The 24,371-nt window shown below is 41.2% G+C and overlaps 1 protein-coding gene across 3 annotated transcripts in view; it reads left to right on the forward strand.

The window, feature by feature from the left end:
• The window catches only part of fam171a2a (family with sequence similarity 171 member A2a), a 310,310-nt gene that overhangs the window by 172,713 nt on the left and 113,226 nt on the right, over positions 1-24,371 (forward strand). For 2 of the 3 annotated variants that reach the window (XM_043675235.1, XM_043675236.1), the window contains one exon: positions 7,549-7,641. In XM_043675235.1, the coding sequence (XP_043531170.1) occupies positions 7,549-7,641 (93 nt within the window). Of the gene's footprint in view, positions 1-6,983; positions 7,312-7,548; positions 7,642-24,371 lie in introns of all 3 variants that reach the window. The other variant, XM_043675237.1, reaches the window with a different exon arrangement.

A 24,371-nucleotide genomic window follows, 5' to 3' on the forward strand; every position in this document is an offset into this window, starting at 1 on the left:
TATGTAATATGCAGCTGAAGTGTTATCCAAGAAACAATCAATGTCATAACTGTGCTGCAGTTAATATGATCTGCAATTTTTTGAAAAAGAAACAGAGCCCTTGGAAAATCTAGAATATTTAGGCAACTGAAGTATTGAGAAATCTCTCAAACTAGAAATGCATTTTAGTCTGTATGTCTGAACAGTTATTCACTGGTCCTTGGTGTTGCCATTAACTCTGTCTGTACCGAATGACATAGATTGTAACCAAAATAGCCAGTTCTTCTGCAGAATGCTTTGTGATATGCCCCATGGAATAGCACTTCCTAACTCCATCCTTGACGAGACTATACTTGATGATCCTCAAGCAATATCTGTGTTTTGCTACTTCTATGGGCAAATTGCTTCTTCATCTACAGTAAAGTACTAAGTCGATATTTGCTCAGTTGATGACTCTTTCCAAGAATATGTGCGTGTGCAGTATGGTCCAGTGAAGGGAACTCTTCTTTCATGCACATTTTGCCAATACATCAGCACTAAAAAGGCACTTTTCTCACCAGGTCCTTAGAATAGTCATCCACTTTTCTGCCATCCCCATTGTCCCATTCTGCAGTGAACTTTAACCTTTTGGAACTGCTGCCATCCTGTACCTGTAAGTGTATTATAGGTGGCTGTCTCTATCACACCCTTTCAGCTGTAGCCTAGCCAATTTATGGGGAAGGCTTGCCATTGCAAACTTGACAGTCACTCCATACAGACATTGGATTCAGTGAACCTATAGCAGGATTTAGCTTAATCCTGATTTTTCACCTTGCTAAATGCCAGGTGAAAATTCTTTGTTCACAAGCATCCTACGTGTTTTAGTCCTAATGATGTTTGACAACCTGATATGTTGTGAGTTTTTAAAAAACATTTCCATTCTTACTGGATAAACATCAAAGAGGGTGTAATTTATTTTCTCTGGTACAGGCTTACTGTAATTCACTGTTGATTTTTGAAAAGAAAAGGTTGACTCATTCAGCGAAGAAATGGACAGAAACCTTACTATTTAGAACCTTCATCGAGGACTATGAAGAGAATTAACAAAGGATGATGTTTTTAAAAATTATTTTGCATCATCATCTGTACTCTTTACATTGTAATTCTGTCGGGTGAACCTGAAGTAAAAGTCTATTACTTTTCAAAGTCAGACATGTCATGAGTGGTCTTGGCCATGACTGTCAGTAGGGTAGAGTAGTTGAGTTTCTTTTCAAGTAATGAGATAGTGGACTGAATTTTACAAAAATTGCCTAAACCTCTATTTCGGAGCAGCTCATGGAGGGTTTCAATGAGCTGTAGCAAGTTATCTCTAACAATTCTTCCTTGCTCCTCGGGAGGCAATGGTCTAGTGGTATTACTGCTAGACTGTTGATCCAGAGACCCAGGATCTGGACTCAAATCTCGGCACAGCAGATGGTGGAATTTGAACTCAGTAATATCTGGAAGTAAGAGTCTAATGATGAAGGTGACTCCATTGTTGATTGTTGGAAAAACCCATCTGGTTCACTAAAGTCCTTTAGGGAAGAAATCTGCCTTCCTTTTGCAGTCTGATCTACATGTGACTCCAGACCCACAGCAATATGGTTGATTCTTAACTACCCTATGGGCAATTAGGGGTAGGCAATAAATGCTGGCCTCGCCAGTGATGCCCTGTGAATGAAAATTTTTTAAAAGTTTTGTTATGAATGCAAAAGGCCCCAGTGGAGCTGCCATTGTGCTTGCCAGTGGCAGAAAATGTTGGGACCTTCCAGGATTCCCACCAAGCTGTCCTCTGGTCAATCACTGCCAACCCACAAATAGATTTGTGCAATGTACACTGTGAGACCCAGACCTCCCCAATCCATGTAACTCCACATGGCTAATTCACCTAGCCTGTAAATCCCTGAATATTATAGGCAATTTAGGATGGCTAATCCTCTTAACCTGCGTATCTTTGGCCTGTGAAAGGTAACTGGGGCACCCGGAGGAAACCCACGCAGACATTTGGCGAATGTGCAAACTCCACACAGACATTCGCTCAAGAGTGGAATTGAACCCAGATCTCTAGCACTGTGAAGTAGCAGTGTTAGCCACTGTATCACCATTTATAACTAAATTGCTACTTTACATCATCACCAGTCTTGATTACAAGAATCAAGCTATACAGGCTACCAAACTTTGGCATCGTACTATGTTAGAACACTATCTAAGGAAGTGCAACTCTTTCCCAATTGCCCTGCAGTAGTATGTCATTATCTCTTTGTTCAATGTGGGAGCATTACATATTGGAAATCCTTTGAAGTATTGAATATGTTAACCCTGACCACATACACTAAACATGAAGAAAACAGCATGAAAGTAAGTAGCATGTGCTTCAAAAAATGAACAGGGGCTCCTTGAAATTTGAGTAGTAACAAATTTAGTCAGTGAATGATCCTTCGCTCAGTTCGATCTATTGGAATTGGGAATTGATTGTGTCCTGCTTGGTTTGATACTGCTCTGCTCTGTCATAGTGAAGGTGATGATGCTCCTGATTAATGCCCTTATTTGTCTCCTTGAAAGACTGTAGCTGATCTCCCTGTTCTTCAATCTCCATCGCATTCTCTCTGAATAAGTAAAAGCAAACTACTGCAGACAGATAGCTGGCAGCAACGTTACAATGGAAGGTATTGGTGCAGTGTAAGGTGCAGTACAGAGTGGAGAACTGTATTCTAAGTGGATCAGAGATGTGCCATGATGATGATGTGATAGTGGTACGTGTCTGATGCCAAAACTCCATAGTCAGTGAGTGGGGGGAGAGAATCTGTGTAGGTCATAAGGCAAACAGCTTCAATAGAATGTGGAAACACTCCTCGATTCACTGCTGTGTACTTCTGCAGTCTTTGCATTTAGATTCTATTCAGTAATATGTGAATTTGGGTCCTAGTCAGTTATGCCCGGAAGCAAATTCAGGTTCTAACACTGACTTGTTTTGTGGTGGGTGGCTGTGGTTTTTAGTTGTGTGTCATGTGCTGTAGAAGCCTTTTTATTTCTTGTTCAGCCTCTCCATTACAGAAACTAGGTTTGTACACCAGCAAAACCATAGTTTAAAGGCTGTTTTCATAGAGGTTTTCAGGTCATTAAGCAGAACTGGTAGTTTTTCTTTATCCATTCTATTTCCATTGTTTGAAGAGTCTCAAGATATAAAGTACAAAGCTTAGAACACTTCCTCAAATATCATCTGATGCAAGTTTAGTTTTAAATTTTAATTGTGAAATTTTAAGATGTGAAACAAATCTAGTTGCTTTGAGAGAACCCTGCTGTGACCATGCTTTGGACTACTGCAGATATGTCGATAGATTGTGGTTTCTTATAGACTGAAAGCTCAATGGATTCTATACTCACCTGGGTGTTGGATGTATTGCACTGTTAGAGACTGCTCTGATGGGTAGACCTCTGCTGCTGAGTCTGTTAGGCCTCGAGCTTGTCATAGCGATGAACAGCATGGAAACAGAACCTTCAGTCCAACTCCTCTTGGCCGACCAGATATCCTAAATTAATCTAGTCCCATTTGCAAGCACTTGGGCCATATCCCTCTTAAACCCTTCCTATTCATATACCCATCCAGATGACTTTTAATTGTTGTAATTGTATCAGCCTCCTCCACTTACTCTGGCAGCTCATTCTATACATACACCACCTTCTGCCCCTTAGGTACCTTTTAAATCTTTCCCCTCTCATACTAAGTCTAAGCCCTCTAGTTCTGGACTTCCCCCCACCCCAGGGAAAAGACTTTGTCTATTTGCCCTATCCATGTCCCTCATGATTTTATAAACCTCTACAAGGTCACTCCTCAGCCTCCAACTTATAGCAATTCTTTCTCGCTCTTGTGTGTTTCTGTAAATCTTCATTTGTGCTATGTTAGTAATTTTACCAAAATGTCTCTAATGTTTTTCTCTATTGCTCATCCCCAAGTCTTGATCATATGATTTTTTTTTTGCCCTGCTTTGCTGATATTAGACGAGAATCATCAATATAAATGTGTTAGTTTTCCATTATACTGCATTATTAAGGGGCATGGGACAAAGACATAATAGATATCTTTGTATCCTCTGTGGCTACAGGTGAGATTCCAGAGGACTGGAGAACAGACAATACTGTCCCATTGCTTAAGAGGGGTCACAGGGATAATCCAGGAAATTACAGGCCTGGGAGCCTCATGTCAGTGATACACAAATTATTAGAAAAACTTCAGGGACAGGATCTATTGCATTTAGAAGCAAATGGATTTATTAGCATCAGACAGTATGGATTTGTGCGGGGAGGTCCATGAGACATAGGAGCTGAAATTAGGCCATTCAGCCCATTGTGTCTGCTCCACCATTCAATCATTGCTGATATGTTTCTCAACCCCATTCTCCTGCTTTCTTCCTGTAACATTTGATCCCCTAGACAATCAAGAACCTATTTATCTCTGCCTTAACTATGTTGAATGACCTGGCCTCCATAGTCCTCTGTGGCAGTGAATTCCGTAGATTCACCACTCTCTGGCTGAAGAAGTTTCTCTGTTCCAAAAAGTCTTCCCTTTATTCTAAGGCTGTGCTCTGAGGTCCTAGTCTCTCCTACCAATGGAAACGTCTTCCCAACATTCACTCTGTCCAGGCCACTCAGTAGTCAGTAAGTTTCTATTAGATGCCCCCCTCATCCTTCTAAACTCCACCGGGTGTAGACCCAGAGTCCTCAAACATTTCTCATTTGCGAAGGTTTTCATTCCTAGGACCATTCTTGTGAACCTCTTCTGAACCCACTCCAGGGCCAATACATCCTTCCTGAGATATGGGGCCCAAAACTACACACAATACTCCAAATGTGGTCTGACCAGAGCCTTTATAGACCCTCTGAAGTACGTCCCTGCTTTTATATTCAAGTCATCTCAAAATAAATGCTACTGTTGCATTTGCCTTCTTAACCTGCAAGTTTACCTTGAGAGAATTCTGGACTAGAACTCCCAAGTCTCTTTGCATTTCAGATATCTGAATTTTTTTCCCCATTTAGAAAATAGTCCATGCCTCTATTCTTGCTACAAAAGTGCAAGGCCTCACACGTTCCCATGTTGTACTCCATCAGTCACTTCTTTGCCCACTCTCCTAACCTCCCACTCTCCTAAGGGAAAAGTGGTTGATGTTGTTTGCATGGACTTCAGTAAAGCCTTTGACATGGTCCCTCATGGCAGTCTGGCACAAAGAGTGAAGTCACATGGTATCGGGGTGAGCTGGCAAAATGGATACAGAACTGGCTTAGTCATAGAAGACAGAGTGTAGTGATGGAAGGATACTTTTTGGAATGGAGGATTGTGACTAGTGGTGGTCCACAGGGATCATTGCTGGGACCTCTGCTGTTTGTGATCTACATAAATGATTTGGCGGAAAATGTGGCTTGTCTAATTGGTAAGTTTGCGAATGATACAAAGTTTGGTGGAGTTGTGAATACTGAGAACGATTCTCAGAGGATACAGCAGGATATAGATCAGTTGGAGGCATGGGCAGAAAAAAATGGCAGATGGAGTTTAATCTGGACAAATGTGAGGTGACGCATTTTGGGAGGTGACATATAGGTGGAGATTATACTATGAATGGTAAAACCCTTTGAAGTATTGATATGCAGAAGGATCTGGGTGTGCAGATCCACAGACTACTAAAGGTGGCAGTGCAGGGAGTTAAGATTGTAAAAAAGTCCTATGGCACACTTGCCTTCATTGGAAGGGGCATCGAGTATAAGGATAGTCGAGTTATGCTGCAGCATTATAGAACTTTGGTTCAGCCACACTTAGAATATTGTGTACAGTTCTGGTCACTACAGTACCAGAAGGATGTGGATGGTTTGGAGAGGGTACAGAAAAGGTTTACCAAGAAGTTGCCTGGTATGGGAGATTTTATTGATGAAGAAAAGTTGGATAGACTGGGCTTTTATTCACTGGAATGCAGGAGGTTAAGGGGCGACCTGATAGAAGTTTATAAGATTGTGAGTGATGTGTTTAGAGTGGAAAGTATAGGGCTTTTTGCCAAGATAGAGGGGCCAATTACTAAAGGACACCAGTTCAAGGTACGGGGTTAAGGGATGGGGGTGAAGGGTTTGGGGAGGAGAGGGGGAGGCAGTGGGCAAGAGAGTGTAAAAGAGATGTGCAAGACACATTTTTTTTGCACAAAGGGTGGTAAGTGCCTGGAACAAGCTGCCAGAGGACGTGGTGGAAACAGACACAATAGTAGTATTCAAGAAGCACCTGGACGAATGCATGAATAGGAAGGGGAATAGATGGATATGGATCCTGAGAATGAAGACGGTTTTAGTATGGAGGGGCAAAATGTGTCAGTGCAAGCTTGGAGGGCTGAAAGGCCTGTTCCTGTGCTGTATTCTTTGTTGTTTTTCAAGGCCTTTTTATGGAGTTGGGTCACTAGACAATCATTGAATTCTTGATGGGTTAAGTGACCTATTACTATTCCTCTAGGCCTGTATAAACCTGAGTCCACCACTTGCCTGTTTCATTTGTCACTAGAAAATTGATGTTTGCGGCTCTCTCAGTCTTGCATTAAGATTCAGCAAGTTAAACACTGTCCCTTTGTCCTACTGGTCAGGAAAATAGTACTCCACCATCAACTCACAACAATACTTTATTCAATAAGTATGCACTGAGTTAGTTCCAGTTAGATTAAAAGCTAACCTAATATTTCTGAAAATTATTCATACCACCAAGAAGAAGGAACTCATGTTAACAAAGCACCTTAACATTTTCTCAACATGTTCCAAAGCAAATCCAATAAATTGATTTTAAGTATATTTATTGGTGTGAGCAAATGTTATTGCAATGTTACTTGATGCAACTTTTAACAGCTCTGTAATTGTTGTTATGGTGGCATGCTGTGCCTTTGATTGAACAGAGAATAAAGTTTTCTGGGGTTTAATAAATGGACATTCCTTGTAACCTCTTTCTATCGTGTTCACTATCTCAGATGATGCTCCAAAGAAAGCACCAGCAGCCTATTCAGTACTTCCTTGCAGTTAAAATTCGAGCATCAAAATTCAAGCAGGAGTAGACCACATGGCTCCTCAGCCCAACCACATCATTCAATAAGATCACAGCCTCAACTCCACTTCCTTGCCTAGTCCGGATACCCTCTGATTCCCTTCTTAGTCAAGAGTCTATGTATCCTGCCTTCAAAATCCTGCCTTCACTCTAGGAAAAGAGTTTCCAAACTCCCTGACCTCTGAGAGAAAAAAAAAATCTACTTTCCATTGCTGGCAATATCCTTATAAATCATGTCTGTACCCTCACCAAAGGTTAGTTCATTATTTAAATTTTTTGCCACTGTCCATTTGAAAAACTTTGGACACAGGTCTTTTTTGAACTGTTTTTGAGCCAGAGTATGTTTAATTAGCTAATATTATTGTCAATTTGAGGTAATGTAGGGTCGCATACAAAGAAACTCCATTTAATGTATTCTGATGTAATAAATGAGACAGATTATAAATGGAACATTGAATCTAAACCTCTATATTTTACCTGTTTCCTTGCAGTGTTTACATCAGTGAGCCTCTATCTTCTTCCAGAACGGCCAGCCACCCTCATGCTGTACGATGATGTGGTGCACATCCTATTGGGATCACCGGGTAAGTGAGGAAATATGAACTTTCTCTAGCTGCACTGTGATAAAGCGTTCAGCAGTTGTGGGAAATCCAACCACACACATTGATTATTTGCAAACTTCCTGAATTTGAAGCTTGATTAGACAAATGGGAATGAGACAATGGAAATCTCAACTCGAGCTGTGTGCGAGTTCATTTGAATTTGACCACCTTTTCTTGGCAAAGTAAATAAGCGCTATTATCTGATGATAATGCTATCTGAAATAAAAAATAGAAAAATGCTCAAAACTCTCAACAGGTTTGACCTTGTGACAGGACAAAAATGCAGATCCAAGGGTAGAATTTAATGTGGGTAACAGGACCTTGTATACCTGATAGCTGGCAAGAACCCCATGTTGTGTACTTTTGGGGAGGCCTACTGCACTGAGATTCTTAACCTGAGCAACAGCAAGTCTTCCCTGCAGCATGGTGGTTCAGTGGTTAGCACTGCTGTCTCATAGCACCAGGCACCCGGCTTCGCTTCCAGCCTCGGGTGACTGTCTGTCTGAAGTTTACATTCTCCCTTGTGGGTCTACATGAATTTCTTCCCACAGTCCAAAGATGGATTGTCCATGCTAAATAGCCCCTACTGTGTATGGGTATGCAGGTTACGTGGGTTAACCATGAAAAATGCAGGTGGGTTTGGTTGGGATGCTCTTTGGAGGGTCGGTGTGGACTCGATGGGCTAAATGCCCTACTTCCATATTGTAGGGATTCTATAATCCATGACCCTGGGGCTGTGATTCTGCCTGCTGACAGCCAATCAGAAGTGAATCACAGTAATGGTGGTATGAGGACTTTAAGAGAATGTTAATTTGCCAAGTGGCATTGGCATGGTAAGGCTGTGCACTAGTGTTCCTTCCTGGCAGTAATAAGGGACTGACCACTCAGCACGTGTGGGAAGGAATTGAATTTCTAGCTAACTCTTCAGATCAGTGGTGTTTCATCAGAGATGAGAGATGTTCGAAATAAGCAGAAGCAAACCACTGCAGATATTAGTAATGGGCAGTTTTTACAGTAGTGCTGAATCAGGGAATGAATGGAAAAGCACAAAAGGGAAATAAAGTGAAGGGAAGAACGATAAAATGACAAGACAGATTAAGGTACATGACAAGAAGGGGTGATAGTGTGTCATGTGTAGAAACAAATAATGGATCCAGTGGTGCTGTAAATGGTTTCAGCAGAATAACGGCACAATCACTGTTCATCATATGGTCGTTTCATATGATGTACTTTGGATAACCCAAATGTGAAATCCTAAGGAGTAATGCAGCCATTCACAATTTCTCAACCTCTGAATGTCTCTTGCTGGTTGATATGTATTCTGATACAACGTTCTGAAATGAGGGAAGTACATCAGTGTGACATGTCTGTGTTCAAGGTTTCCTTGGAGATTAATGACTGGATCCTATCACAATTCATAATCACAAGGATAAGAAGATATGAATGATACAGTTCATTCTACCTAGCTTGTTCTCAAGGGACAGTAGGGCTGATTTTCTTTTTGAAAGGTACAAGTACTGTATGTAAGATCATCTATTATATATTACATCTTCACTGTGTAATAGTCCTACACCAAGAAAAAGGTGGAAGGATGTAGGCTTGGCAGAGGCAAGGGATAAATGTGGAACACTTGGTGATTTGAGCCACTCACTTGACACGTGGCATTCTTGACTAGCCTTGACATGATAAGTTTCTTGAAATAAATTGCCTTCTGCATCTGCTTCTGGATCCTGCAAGCCTTGTAAACTGTGGAATGGATTTTCGCTCTCAGCTTGCCAGCTAATCGGTTAGGCGTCATACAGTAAACAGAAAAATTAGCCAAAGAGCTGCAGATGCTGGAAACCAGAAGAAAAACAGAAACTATTGAGAAAAGTCAGCCGTTAATGAAATGTTGACCCTGCCTTCTCTCCACAGATGCTGAGCTTTCTCAGCAATTTCTGATTTTGTTTTGGTTAAGAGTTATGTCGGAGTGTAAATTGTAATGGTTAATGGGCCTGCCTCTTATGGATCTGCCCCAACCCCTTCCCAATAATCCGTTGTAGGAGGGGAACACTGGGTGACATCAATCCATTCCAACTCTCTCATCCCAGGCTTAGGAAGGTCAGGTAACCAATGAATAACCAGGTAAAGGTCAAATTTCCACCAATTACTCACTGTGGATGGAGATCCATGCCATGTGAAGCACAGCAGTTTTAAATATATTTGCCAGTTGTGGACATGTGAGGATTCACACATTTTGGGGCTTCAATGGCCACCTTGCCAATGACATTCCTCCTCTTAGAGTCAGAGACTCATACAGCATGAAAAAAAGAGACTTTGGTCCAACTCCCCCATGCCAATCATAATCCCAAACTAATCTAGTCCCACCTGCCTGCACTTGACTCCTATCCCCCCCCAAACATTTCTTACTCATAAACTTATCCAACTGTCTTTTAAATGTTGTAACTGTACCTGAGTCTACCATTTCCTCATGAATCTCTTTCTGTGTGAAAGAAAAATGTCTTGTTTAAATCCTTTCCTTTTCACCTTAAAAATATGCCCCTTAGTCTTGAAATCTCTCACCCTAGTGAAAAGACCCCTGACATGCCTTTATCTGTACCCCTCACGATTTTATAAACCTCTATAAAATCACCCCTCAACCTTCCTAAGTTCCAATGCCTATCCAGCCTGTCTTTATAACTCAAACTCTCCGTTCCTAGCAATGTCTTAGCCCCTCTGGATATTAGCCTGACAATCTTGGTGAACTCCATCCCCTCAACTATTCCCCTACTAGTACCTAGTGACCTGGCCCCAGTGGTATGCCTCTTCAATCTTCATTGTTTATCTCATGTTTAGCTCCTGGATGGTCAGTGTCTATAGCTGTAGACACTACTCGCAGTGAGACCAGAGAGATGCTGACCACCCAGTTGGCTGATAGAGCAATTAACAGTTTTCACAGCTTATATAGACTCTTCTCTGTTCATCACCTAACCCCCTCCCCCCACCCCAAAACCCTTCCCAAGGAGATCCCATGGTGTGAGATTGCTAAAATTGACCTCAAACTCAAAATCACAGTCAAGGGGATCCAGATCAGATGGCACAAAGTCCATCATACCTGCTGTCATCAAAGTAGAAAATTCCATTTAATCCATCTTCATTTTCTTGTCTCTGATATAGCTGTACCTGTCAGTAAAGACAAGATTTAGTCATGGTATTTTTGTTCTTCACAAGAGAACTGTCTCCATTATGATGGGGCATTTCATTCTAGAAAAGAGCTTTATCTAAACAAATTCAAGTCAGAAATGTCAATTCTACATAAAGCTGTCGGGAGCTCTTCATCTTGAATGTAGGGATTTGTCTCATCAAAAGAAACATCTCAAAGTGCTGCTGAGTGAACATACATTGAGCCTTTAGTCAACCACTCAGTAGTTATAGGTATAGAAGCAGTAGTTCATGTGTATTATCAAAAAGACATATATAGGGATTTCCTTAAACCTATATTTCCATTCCCCTTGCAATAAAATGGATTGCTCTTCTGGCTGATTACTACACTTGTACGTTAACTTTTGTTGACTCATGTACAAGGACACACAGGGATTCACAGAAAACTGACATTTACTTGCACTTCCTTAAAGAAAAAATCTGCTTTTCCAGTCTTTCCCATTCCTTCTTCAGCCACCTTCTTGTCCAATCACTTGAGTGGTCAATCTTTCCTTGTGGCTCTCTTGACAACTCTCTTTCCCACCTGGCTTTGTATTGTCACTAAACCTAGATATATCACAGTGATCCTTCTTTTGATGCCATGCATATAGATTATAAATAAAGAGGCCCAAACACTAATCGCTAGCTGTTCCCTTCCAATCTAAGAATGATGCATTTCTTCCTCCTGTTTCAGAGGAAGTCCACCAGCTTGATTTTTTTCTCTCTGTTATCCAATTTGTCAGCCTAGTTTAATTGGCCTTAACATGCAAACTTTCACTAGTGAGTCATCTTTCTGCTGTACTCCTTATGCAACCCCAAAATACTCAAGTCGTGGAATTTGCAGATTTTGGAAAACAGTTTTCTTCCATCTGAATTAGAAACAGAAATTGCTGGAAAATCTCAGCAGGTCTGGCAGCATTCTGAAGAAGGGTTACCAGACACAAAACGTTAACTCTGATTTCTCTCGACAGATGCTGTCAGACCTGCTGAGATGTTCCCACAATTTCTGTTTTTGTTTCTGATTTCCAGCATCTGCAGTTCTTTTGCTTTTCTCTTTCACCTGACTTTCCCTTAGACCCACCTAACATAATCCTAGTTTAAACAGCACCAGGTACACACAATTGAAATGGTAGACGCTGTTAGCTTTGGCACCTCAGAGTTTTGGTTCATGTTCACCATCTTCTCAAGTTACTACTGGCCATTTGTTTTGAAGCATTGTGGGTATAACTCAACTGCAAATTGCATAATTACATGACAGTTGTTCCTGGATCAAGATATCAGATCGCTATAAAAAGAAGGGACTTAAATGTGATCCTAATTAAAATTATAAAAGCTATCCCTTACTCTGAGATGATATGCTTTGGTCCTCGACTCTCCCTCTCGGGAAACGACTGCGTCTGCCCTGTCAATCCCCCTAAGAATCTTTTATGTTTCAATCAAGGTCTCCTTTCATTCCTGTCAACTCCAATGAGTACAAACCAAATCTATTTATTTTAAATCAACTTGTTTCGTGATATTATCGTACACCTTTGTAATAGTTGGGACTTGAATCCTGCTCAACCTCTCCTCAGAAGAAAATCTCTCAGAATCAACTTAGCGGCCCCTAACTTGGTGAATCTTTTCTGGACTGCCTCTAATGCTAACCTTATCTTTCATTAGATAAGGGAACCAAAACAGTTCGGTGTATTCTTGGTGTGATCTGACTAGTGCCTTGGATCATTTTTACTGCACTTACTTTGAAATAAAGGCTAACAGTCTACTGGTCTTCCCTACTATCCACTCAACTTGGATCTCAACTTCTTGAGATTCATATGCAAGGACTGCAAGTCCCTATATGCTGTAGGTTTCTGAAGTCTTTCCTCATATAAACAATGTTCAGTTCTTCTTTCTGACAAGAGTACATTACCTTGCACTACCTTACATTATATTCCATCTGCCAACATTTTGCACACGTACTTAACTAGTCTGTATCCCTCTGCAAACCCCTTATATCATCCTCATTGCTTGTCTTCCCACCTGTTTTTGTATCATTCACGAACCTGGTGGCAGTACATTGACTTCCTCCATCCAAGTTATTAAACATTTTGTAAGTAATTGCAGCTGCAGCTGTATTGTTTGTGCCATAGAATCACAGAGTCATATAGCACAGAGCCAGACTGTGCTAGTCCTCGCCAACCATGTTCCGAAATTGAGCTCGTCCCACCTGCCTGCACTTAGCCCATATCTCTCCAAACTTTCCTATTCATAAACTTATCCAAATATATTTTAAAAGTTGTAACTGTATCTATGCCTACCATTTTCTCTGGCAGTTCATTCCACACATGAACCACTCATATGTTGCCCCTCATATGTTCTTTTTAAATCTTTCTCCTCTCACCTTAAAAATATGTGCCTAGTTTTGAACTCTCCCACCTTAGGGAAAAGGCACTTGTCATTCACCTTATCTATGCCCTTCATGATTTTATAAAGAGAGATAAGTTCACCCCTCAATCTCCTATGCTCCAGTGAAAAAAGGTCCCAGCCTGTCCAGCCCATTTTTTATAACTCAAACTTTCCATTCCTGGCACCCTCCTGGTAAATCTTTTCTGAACCCTCTCCAGCTTAACAATAAGCTTCCTGTAACAGGGTGACCACAACTGGACACAGTACTGCAGAAGTAGCCTCACCAATGTCCTGTACAACCTTAACCACACTATTAGTTATAGGTTACTGCACTGAAAGCGCCCCCTTTTTTCTCAACTCTGACTTGTCTCAGTAGTCAATTCTCTATCCATTCTAACACACTAGTCCCAACACCATGCGCGCTTGTCTTATTTAGTAACCTTACATGCAGTACTTTATCGATTGCCAATTGGAAATCCAACTATTTTACATCTAACAGTTCTCCTTTATCTATCCTACTTGTTCCTTCCTCAAAGGACTCTAATATATTTTTCAGGCATGATTTCCCTTCATGAAGCCATGCTGACTTTTCTTGATTTATGTTATTTATTTTTAAAAGCGATGACATCCTTTATAGCATTTTTCCCAGTGACGTCCGATGGATTCGAAGATCAAGTGAAACCATGAAAGCATAAGATGTGATGAAGCATCTTCCAGCATAGCAAGTGATAATGGCCGAGGACTCTGTGCAAGCGAGGGTGGTGGAAGTGCAGATAGTCATTGATTTCAAAACATAATTTGGAGCACTGAAGGGAAATAAATATGTTGAGCTATGTGGACAAAACAAGGGGATTGGCACTGATTGTATTTCTCTAGAGAGTGGCACTGACTTCTGAGCCAAATGGTCTCCTTCCTTATGATCATGATTTCACTGTGTTTTTGATTACCATGCTGTTCAGCATCAGAGGAAGCAGTTTATCTCTGACAAACTTTCCCTCACTTGTAAGTCTATTTAAGTTAAGCAACTCAGTGCTAGACTGACCCTATGCTATGAAAAAGCATATTTTGATCACTGTCGATGTTGAGTTATCTAATTTCAGGCAGTAAAGTGGCTACGTTGTACAATTATTCTGAATTTCTGGGCTGGAGAGGAGAGAAAGTTGTCAGGGCTCCCATGTGTTTGTGCTCAGTCCAAAGCAGGCTTAGGTATAAAGTTCAGTAGCCTATGGTGATTGACATTGGTAATACAGCTTTTTGGATGAAATGGGGGAAAAGGAGCACAGCAATAAGAATAAATCATTCAATCCCTTGAGTCACTCATCAGGTCAGAGTCTGTAACTCTGAACATGCATTTTTCGCAAGAATTAATCAATTTCGATTATCAAGTTTCAATGGATCAAGCCCTTTCGGAGAAAAGAGTTCAAATTTTCACTAGTCTTCTTTTGAAGAATTACTTCACCTTTAACAACTGAGCTTGAAATGCTATGATCCCTTATTCTGGGCTCCTCAGTCAGCAGAAACCATTTCTCTCAATCATCTCTGTTCAACTCTGTGTGATCTGTTTAAACAGCTCAGTTCTATCAACTAGTACAACTCTAACCTGTTGCTCCGCTTAAGATAACAGGAGAGAAACGGGGAAAAGCTGAAGGGTTTGCCAACTCCCTGGATCATGCCAAGATTAGACAATGAAATGATTGTGTTGAGACAATTTGCAAATGGGAGGAGATAGTATGTCCTCACACAAAATTGTGAAATAATTACAGATTATTGCTATTTCCAAGAATTGTTGCTCTGTTCATGGGTAGCTACCAATGTAGAGGAGGAGGTTGAAATGGAGTGGTGGGTGTCAATGAGACAGTTGACATAAGACCATGCAGGCAAATGAAAGCGCCTGAGGCAACTTGATCTGAGTGTCTACCTCCATATAAGATCTATTCCTGATGAGGTGTGTGTGTGTGTTTGTTTTGTTGGGAGGGATGGTGAGGAGGAGGAGGAGGAGGAGGCTGGGAATGTGTGATTGGGGCATGAAGTATGTACAACAGCATGAAGCTTTCTGTTATCAGGCCATCATGACTGACTAAAGCTCAAGCACAGATGCTGCAATTCAATGGGTTGTTCAGAAAAAGATTTTTAATTACAGTCTGTCTGACTGTGTCTGAACCGAATTGAGAGCAGAGTGTCTTGACTGTGACTCATTGTCTACATAATCTCTCCCGAGCAGTGTCAGGATAGGTCCTGCCATAAAAAATCAATATCAAAGATGCAGCTCAAACGCAAAGAGAAAGGAATAATGAAGTTTTGTTTGGGAGTAAAGGCCTGTATTATATAACTGGCTAAACGCTGTCCTTCCGAAACAGGAGTTTGCAACTGTGGGGAACCCAGCTGTGATCAAACTGGTAGATTCCTGATATTGTGAATTACCTCTTTGCGATATTAAGTCGGGGAAAATAATAGCATTGTGGTATCACAACTGTAGCACTGTAATCTAGAGGGCCAAGCTAATGTGTTAAGGACATGTCTTCAAATGGCAGCTAGTGGAATTTAAATTTCAATTAATTTGTCCCAAAGAAATCTAGAAGAGAAGCTATTTTCACTAGTAGTGAAATCCTCACTGATTGTCATAAAAAATCTCAGCACCCATGTCCTTTAGAGAAAAAAGTTTGCCAGCATTCCTTCCTGACCCCAGGTCCAAAGTAATGTGCTGGTACTTAACTGACCTCAAGTGGAATTTAAAGATGGGCATCAAACACTTACTGGCAATGCCCACATCCTATAAAAGATTAAATCAATAAATAGTTAACTCCAAAATTAAGGAGAATATTGATTATGGAGCAAAGTAAGTTTATTTGAAAATAATTAGAAGGCAGTGATTTCACCAAAGAATAAAGACGATGCCTTTAAAGATAAAAACAGGAACAGGACAATGTAAAATTGACATCTGAACCATGAGTGATATTGCAGTCACTGCCTTGTTGCTAGTTTTATGTATTTGTATGTGACTTTTTTTGTCCCTTGTTAACGAATTGGATACTTTACATTTCAAACAATTCCAGTGTCTGCATCAAATTCTACCTTTAGATTTGAAACAGCAGAGTCAAGTGCAGATTAGGACCTGTCCTGATATATTGACCTGGATTTATAAGGAACAATCTCATTTTGCTAATGGCACAAAGCTTGGAAATATTGTGAACTTGTGAGAAGGATCGTGATAATATTTAAGAGGGCTTGACTAGCTGGTGGAATGATTTAACAAGTGGCAGATGAAATATAATTCTGAGAAGTGTGAAGGAGCACATTTTTGGGGTCAGACTGACGGGAGGTAATATAAAACAAAGGATACAATTGCAAGGGAAGTTCAGGTCACAGGAATCAGGGTAGATATACACAAATCATTGAAGGAGGTAAGTTCGGATGAGATAGGAGTAATAAAGCATTTGAATCCTGGACTTTATAAACAGAAACATGGAGCACAAAAACTGTAATAAGATGATGAACTTGTGTAAAACATTGGTTCTGTCGAAAATGGGGGTATTGTGTCCAGTTCTGGGGACCACACTTAAAGAAGGATGTGAAGCCAGTGGAGAGGGTCCAAAGAAGTTTCATAACAATGTTTCCAGGAATAAAGACCATCACTCATATGGATATATTGGACAGGCTAGAGTTCTCCTTTGAGTTGAGAAGGTCTAGAGGAGATTTGATAAAGGTGTTGAAAATCAGGAGGGGTCCAGAAAGAATAGACAGGGAGAAATTATTTCTTTTGGTGAGTCAAGATGGAGAAGAGTCTGATTTAAGGTGATTGGCAGCAGAAACAGAAGTGACATGAGGAAAAGGTGGGTCAGATCTGGAATACCCTGCTCAAGAGTGTGGTGAGGCAGATTTGAAAGATGCCTTCAAATAAGAACTTGGCAATTATCTGAAAATTATCAGGTGTGAGACTCAGTGACTTGCTCTTGCAGAGTGCATTCATGAACATGACAGGCAAAATGGCATCTTCCTGTGCTTTCACCATGCTCTGATTCCTTCGTCTGTCCCAACAGCTACATGTACTGACTGAATGAGGAGGAGACAGACTGAAGTTCAGAGTGGCATACTAGCTTGGTGTGCTGGTAATCTCAGCAAGTAGTTATCTTTTGCTTCTATCTGCGGCTTCTCATTGTGTTAGCCTGACTCACTTCACTGCTGTTGTTACACTTCGTAGGCACTGGGTTCGTGGAGGGGGCCAAGGGATGTCCAGCCTGGTGTATTTAACAGACGCCAAAGAGTTACATTGGCCTGGAACTCCCTCTCATGAGTTAATGTGAGCTTTTATTCTCCTCACTGACCCCATGTTGGTAGTTCTCATAGAGTTAAAATCACGTTTAGGAACAGATCTTTTGGTACAGAACTTCCCTCCTTCGTGATACGAATTTCCACATTGTTGCACCATGGACGATTACTTGTGGACATTGCATTTTCTTTCAAATTATGACAGCATGACAAATCCTCTACAAAATATATCTAAGCACCAACAGTAAAGCATAAAGGTGGCAAAGAAAATAGCAGCAGCATAATCTTCTTTGATAATATATTAGACTGAGCGCTGACTCAATGAGTTACTGGGGATCAGATGATATTGTCCACTCAGTTTATGATCATCGTTTGACCTCAGATTAGTTTTCTATCTAAAAGACATCAGTGCTGACTTTGTTCAGGGCTTACATTTGCTTGTGGTTGATAGTTATTTTTCTTTGTGTTATATTGGTTTTGCCTCACTGAATGGAGCTTTATGACTGTATCCCCCATCTTAGGGAGTTTATGATGTAGACCATCACAGATGGGATTTTATGATGCAGTACCACACAGAGATTGTGCTGGATGGTTTCTTGTTTCCAGATGGAGGATTACAGGATGTGACCAGATTATGGACACTCACGTAGAGAAAAATGACAGACTTTTCCGTGTAGATTTGCAATTCAGATAAAGACAGTTCCCCCATAAATAAAATAATAAATCCACAGTGTAAACTGAATTGACAATGGGGATGAGGGGAAATTTGTATTATGTATCACAACATGAGGAAGCTTGAGTTTATGCAGGCCATAAAGATGTAACCTTGGGAGTCACATATAAATTCCACAATCCTAGTAGGGAAGTGCAGGCTGTGTATTTAAACCTACCATTTTGTTTCCTACCTCTGATCTGTTTAACTCATATATGATGCACCCTGCTGAGAATGTAGCATTGTCGAACTGTAATGTATAAAATTTCTTTTTATGTACCCCCTGATTTGCTTGAATCTCAAATTGCTTTGTTGCTCAAGTGTTCGGGTTCATTAAAAAAGCATTAAAGAGCACAGACTTTAAAACTGCTAAGTCAATCAGGAAAGGAATTAAACATGCACAGGACTGATCTCCCTGGGTGTCAAGTACTAGACTCCTAAAGCTCAGAAGCTGCTGGTGGTCAACTAGATTAAAAACAAGGACTGCAGATGCTGGAAACCAGAGTCTAGATTAGAGTGGTGCTGGAAAAGCACAGCAGATCAGGCAGCATCCGAGGAGCAGGAAAATCGAAGTTTCGGGCAAAAGCCCTTCATCAGGAATAGAGGCAGGGTGCTTGCAGAGTGGAGTGGATAGGTGGAAAAGAAGATAGGCAAGTAGGACGGGTCATGAGGGCAGTGCTGAGCTGGAAGGCTGGAGCTGGGGTGAGGTGGGGGAAGGGGAAATGAGGAAACTGGTGAAATCCAAATTGTTCTGAGGCAGAAGATGAGGCATTCTTCCTCCAGGTGTCGGGTGGTGAGGGAGCGGCGCTGGAGGAGACCCAGGACCTCCATGTCCTTGGCAGAGTGGGAGGGGGCAGTTGAAATGTTGGACCACAAGGCGGTGGGGTTGATTGGTGAGGGTGTCCCAGAGATGTTCCCTAAAGCGCTCTGCTAGGAGACGTCCAGTCTCCCCAATGTAGAGGAGACCGCATCAGGAGCAACGGATACAATAAATGATATTGGTGGATGTGTAGGTGAAACTTTGATGGATGTGGAAGGCTCCGGCAAACAACTTCCCTCCAAGACTTCTGAGAGATGTTTTTTAAGTGGTACGTTATGAGCCAAGGTGTGGAATTTTATGCTGTCTGCGAGTTTGACGTTGATGGAGGAGGAAGGGCATTCAGTAAGGCTGATCAATCAAGACCTGACCGCCTTCCGTCTACCACCCCAACGAATTCTTATTTAATGCCTACACCTCCAACTGCTGATGCTACCCCTTTTCTGGGTGGAGGGCCCACCATACTGGGAGATCAGCAAGCAAACTCTGGCTGGGTTGCTTGAGGGCTCCTTGGTGGGTGGGGCAAGGTGGATTCTAAGGTAATCAATGCCTGGTTGATGGACCCAGCATTGTGAAAAGTGCCCAATAAGAACCACTCCCTGTGCTTTTGCTGCCTATCAGTGTGGCTTCTCTCCCATGTCACTGCTAACCTGTGATCAAGCAATGATACTTGGCCTCCCATGGGTATCAGAACCCGCTAGCAGCCAGTGCCTCACAGGAGCACAGTTGTTCAATGGAGTTTCCAACTTCGGAGTAAATGCCGATTTAGAGAATGCTGGTATGTTTAGACTGGCATGAAACAAGCCATCAACATTTAAACTGTGTCACTGTATTGTGGCAATCTAGATATGCCACTATCTGTGTTCATTGAAATTATAAACCTGGAAATGTGTACAGTGAGGCTCAGTTTCGATGGCACCATATGTGTTCAAATAAACGGTGTTACCATGAGAACTCCTGTAGGTCCAGTGCTTGCTGACATTGTCTATGAAAATCATATGACCTCTTTCCATTTACATAATTTGGATACATTAATTATACGTTTGTTGTCTTTGAATCTGCAGGTGAATATAAGAACTTCCTTACATTACACGGTGTCATATGCTTCATTCTGTACTTACATTCACTTTTGAGATGGAGCAGTTCAACTTGTAGCCAATCCTTACCATGCTTGTTGAGAAATTTATGAATGGGTTTTTCTGTGACTGTCTATTGTACTATAAGACTGCATTCACCAATCAGTCTACACATTGGGATGTGTATTATTCCATGTGCTTTGAGAATGGTGTTAACAGCAAGCTGGTAAAGAGGCCTTTAACCAGGTACCCAGCTTGCGAGCCTGATGCAGAAGTAGTGCTCCCCAAAACCATCCTGATCAGTTAATTGTTTACAATTGTAAGGATGTTGTTAAACTAGAAAGGGAACAGAAAACATCGACAAGAATGTTGCTGGGACCGGTGGGTTTGAGTTATGAGGAAAGGCTGGATAGGCCAGGACTTTTTTTTTCTCTGGAGTGTCAGAGGATGAGGTTTATAAAATCATGAAAGGCTTGCCCAAGTTGAATAGTGAATGTCTTTTCCCCTGGGCAGGGGAGTCCTAAAGGGCATAGATTTAAGGTAAGAGGGGAAAGATTTAAAAGGGACCTGAGGGGCAACTTCTTTACACAGGGAGCGGTGCATATCTGGAATTAACTGCCAGAGGAAGTGATGGATGCAGGTACTGTTACAACATTTAAAAGGCGTTTGGAGAGGTACATGGTTAGGAAATATTTAGAAGTTTATGGGGCAAACGCAGTCAAATGGGAATAGTTGAGTTTGGGAAACCTGGTCAGCATAGACGAGTTAGACCAAAGGGTCTGTTTCCATGCTGTATCACTGTACGATTCTGACTTGTTTCTCACACACTTACCAATGGGCCAAAGACCACCATTTTTGGCCCTGAATGCTTAGTTTACCTCAATTTACCTTGGAAAGGCAATGGCTGTAATAAACGTTTCCTCCTATTGTTGCCTGGAACTGAGGTCAGTTCACTTAGTATAACCCATTGATGTCTGGCTCAGTATGAACTCAATCCTACACTTCAGCTCACTTACATCCACTGAACTATCTGTGCTTGTGTTATTATTATAAGAAAATTAAGAAAACGTTATTATTACTAACATTGGCCCACCTCTAGTAAGGCTGGATCAATAAAGCATGGAGCTGACCAGGCACAGCAGGTCAGGCAGCATCGGAGGAACAGGAAAGTTGATGTTTCAGGTTGGAATCCTTCATCAGGACTAGTAAGGCTAGTATTGCTTGGCTAACTTGAGAAAATGGTGGTGTGCCTCCTCCTTGAATCACTATCAGTGGGTTTTCGTGTTAAGGTAGTGGTCAGTTAAATATTGAACAGTGTTATTGTGAAATTAAAATCAGACAAAGGCCAGACCAGGTAAGAAGGGCTAATGCCCGAAACGTCGATTCTCCTGTTCCCTAGATGCTGCCTGACCTGCTGCGCTTTTCCAGCAACACATTTCCATCTCAAAGGCCAGACCAGGTAAGGATAGCAGGATTCCTGCTCAAGACGACACAACTAAACCATTTGGCCTCACTTGATAATCTGACAACTCTTTTTTTTAATTCTTTCATGGGATGTGAGCTGAGTCAACATTTATTGCCCACTCCTAATTGTCCAAAGAGCAGTTAAGAGTCAACCACATTGCTGTGGGTCTGGAGTCACATTTGTATAAAACCATGTAAGGATGGTTGTTTCCTTCCCTAAAAGACATCAGTGAACCAGATGGGTTTTTCCGACAATGGATTCATTGTCATCATTAGACTCTTAATTCCAGACTATTATTGAATCAAATTCCACCATCTGCTGTGGCAGGATTCAAACCTCGGTCCCCAGAATGTTACCTAGTTTCTGGATTAACAGTCTAGTGATAATACCACAATACCGTTGACTCCCCTACTTGTCACTTATCTTTTACTCTATGAAGCGTTAATATTACAGAATCTTGCTGAAAGTGTACAGGGCATCAGTGAGACCAGAAGAGTACTTTATACAATTTTGGACTATGCTTAAAGAGGGGGAGACGTGCCCTTGTTCATCAAGGATAGTATAACGGTGGCTGAGAGAACTTTTGATGAGGACTCGTCTGCTGAGGTAAGAAACAGGAGAGGAGAGGTCACACTGCTTGGAGTTTTTAACAGGCCTCCGCAGAGTTTAGAGGGTATGAAGGAAACAGCTTGACTCCTTTGTTGACTTATTGTGTCACAGCATCAACATTTATATCAATCCTTAGTTTTTAACCTGAAAAGAACTTTCATATTTCAAGAACAGTGTAAGTAGACACTGTAACCCTATATATATATAAACAGAACATGTTATGTAATAGGTGACAAGTGCACTCTCCTGACATGAGGGAGAAGACAGCATTGCTGCAGAACTGTCAGAGCAATTATCCAGTTTCTTGCTTCATCACTAGAAATAAAATCTGCAGATGATTCAGCAGAAGAAAGCTGGCTGAAAAATTGCTCTGAAAGAGCATTTGAGATTTTAACAAAAGGATAAGACACTGAATGACCCTGGGCTGCAGTTGTGTTGCTAAATTTAAAACACAGTGAAGTACCTTGCCCTGTACATTTGTATCTGAGAAGTGAACTGTTCAGGTTTTGAATAAGTGATAGTCATTGTCATGCATTGGAGTATAACTGTTTTTTTGTATTGTATTGAAGTGTGTTTCAAGCTTTCACGATGCTAGGACAAGTAGTTGGGTTCAGTTTGTTGTTTCCACATAAACAATGTGTTCAATCTCTGGGGATCTGGATGATTTCAGAGTCTTGGGAGAAATGAAAATAGCAGAATGATGGTCTAAGTCTAATCAATCTGACCTCCAAGCAATGAACAAATCTTGGAATAAAGCTGCATATGCGCAAATATTTTATTTTCTTCTAGCAAAATGTTCCTTGTTAAATTGTCTTTTTCACTGATAGAGGAAGATCACTGTGAATTGAGAAGTGATTAAGGTGTTAGATTGATATTGTTGCAAGGTTAGATGATGATACAAAGATAGAGAGGAGAGCAAGTTATGAAGAGGATACAAAGAACCTGCAGAGAGCCAAAGGTAAATTAAGTGTGTGGTGGTTTGTGCATAATGTGGAAAAAGGTGGTGCTGTCCAGCTTAGTTGGAAGAGAAGAAGAGTATTTTAAATAGAGAGAATCTGCAGACTAATGTGAAACAGAGTGCCGTTGTACATTAATCACTGAAGGTTAGCATGCATATAATACATAATTTGGAAGGTAAATGGAATATTAATCATAAAATAGAAAGAGTATTAAATAGTATTAATAGTAGGACATTGTGTTCAATTCTGGTCTTCTTCCTATCGGAAAGATGTTGTGAAACTTGAAAGGGTTCAGAAAAGATTTACAAGGATGTTGCTAGGGTTGGAGAATTTGAGCTACATGGAGAGGCTGAACAAGCTGGGGCTGTTTTCCCTGGAGCGTCGGAGGCTGAGGGGTGACCTTATAGGGGTTTATAAAATCATGAGGGGCATGGATAGGGTAAATAGGCAAAGTCTTTTCCCTGGGGTGGGTGAGTCCAGAATTAGAGGGCATAGGTTTAGGGTGAGAGGGGAAAGATATAAAAGAGACCTAAGTGGCAACTTTTTCACGTGGAGGATGGTACGTGTATAGAATGAGCTGCCAGAGGAAGTGGTGGAGGCTGGTACAATTGCAACATTTAAGAGGCATTTGGATGAGTATATGAATAGGAAGGGTTTGAAGGGATACAGGTGGGACTAGATTAGGTTTGGGTATCTGGTCGGCATCGATGGGTTGAACTGAAGGGCCTGTTTCCATGCTGTACATCTCTTTGACTCTATGACTCTACAGAATCTTGCTGAAAGTGTACAGGGCATCAGTGAAACCAGAAGAGTACTTTATACAATTTTGGACTATTTGCTTAAAAAGGAATATATTTCCGTTGGAGGCAGCCCAGAGAAGATTAATTTGGCTGATTCCTGGGATGAATGCCTTGTCTTCTAAGGAAAGCTTGAGTTGTTTGAGCCTGTAATCATTGGAGTTGAGAAGAATGATCTTATTGAAGCGAAAGGTTCTGAGACGGCCTGACAGAGTAAATGACGAGAGGATGTTACTTCTCACAGAGGAATCTAGAGTTAGGGGGCACAAAATAAGGGATTTCCCATTTAACATGAAAATGAGAAAAGAATTGAGGTAGTTGTTGGAATTCTCTTTCTTGGATGGTAGTGGAGGCTGGGTCAAGGCTGAATGAGACAGTTTGTTTTATCTTAAAGGAGTAAAGGGTATGGCATGCAGGCTATAGGGAAGTGGAATTAATGCTGCAATCAC

The sequence above is a fragment of the Chiloscyllium plagiosum genome, chromosome 33 (genome assembly GCF_004010195.1).
Source record: "Chiloscyllium plagiosum isolate BGI_BamShark_2017 chromosome 33, ASM401019v2, whole genome shotgun sequence".
NCBI lineage: Eukaryota > Metazoa > Chordata > Chondrichthyes > Orectolobiformes > Hemiscylliidae > Chiloscyllium > Chiloscyllium plagiosum.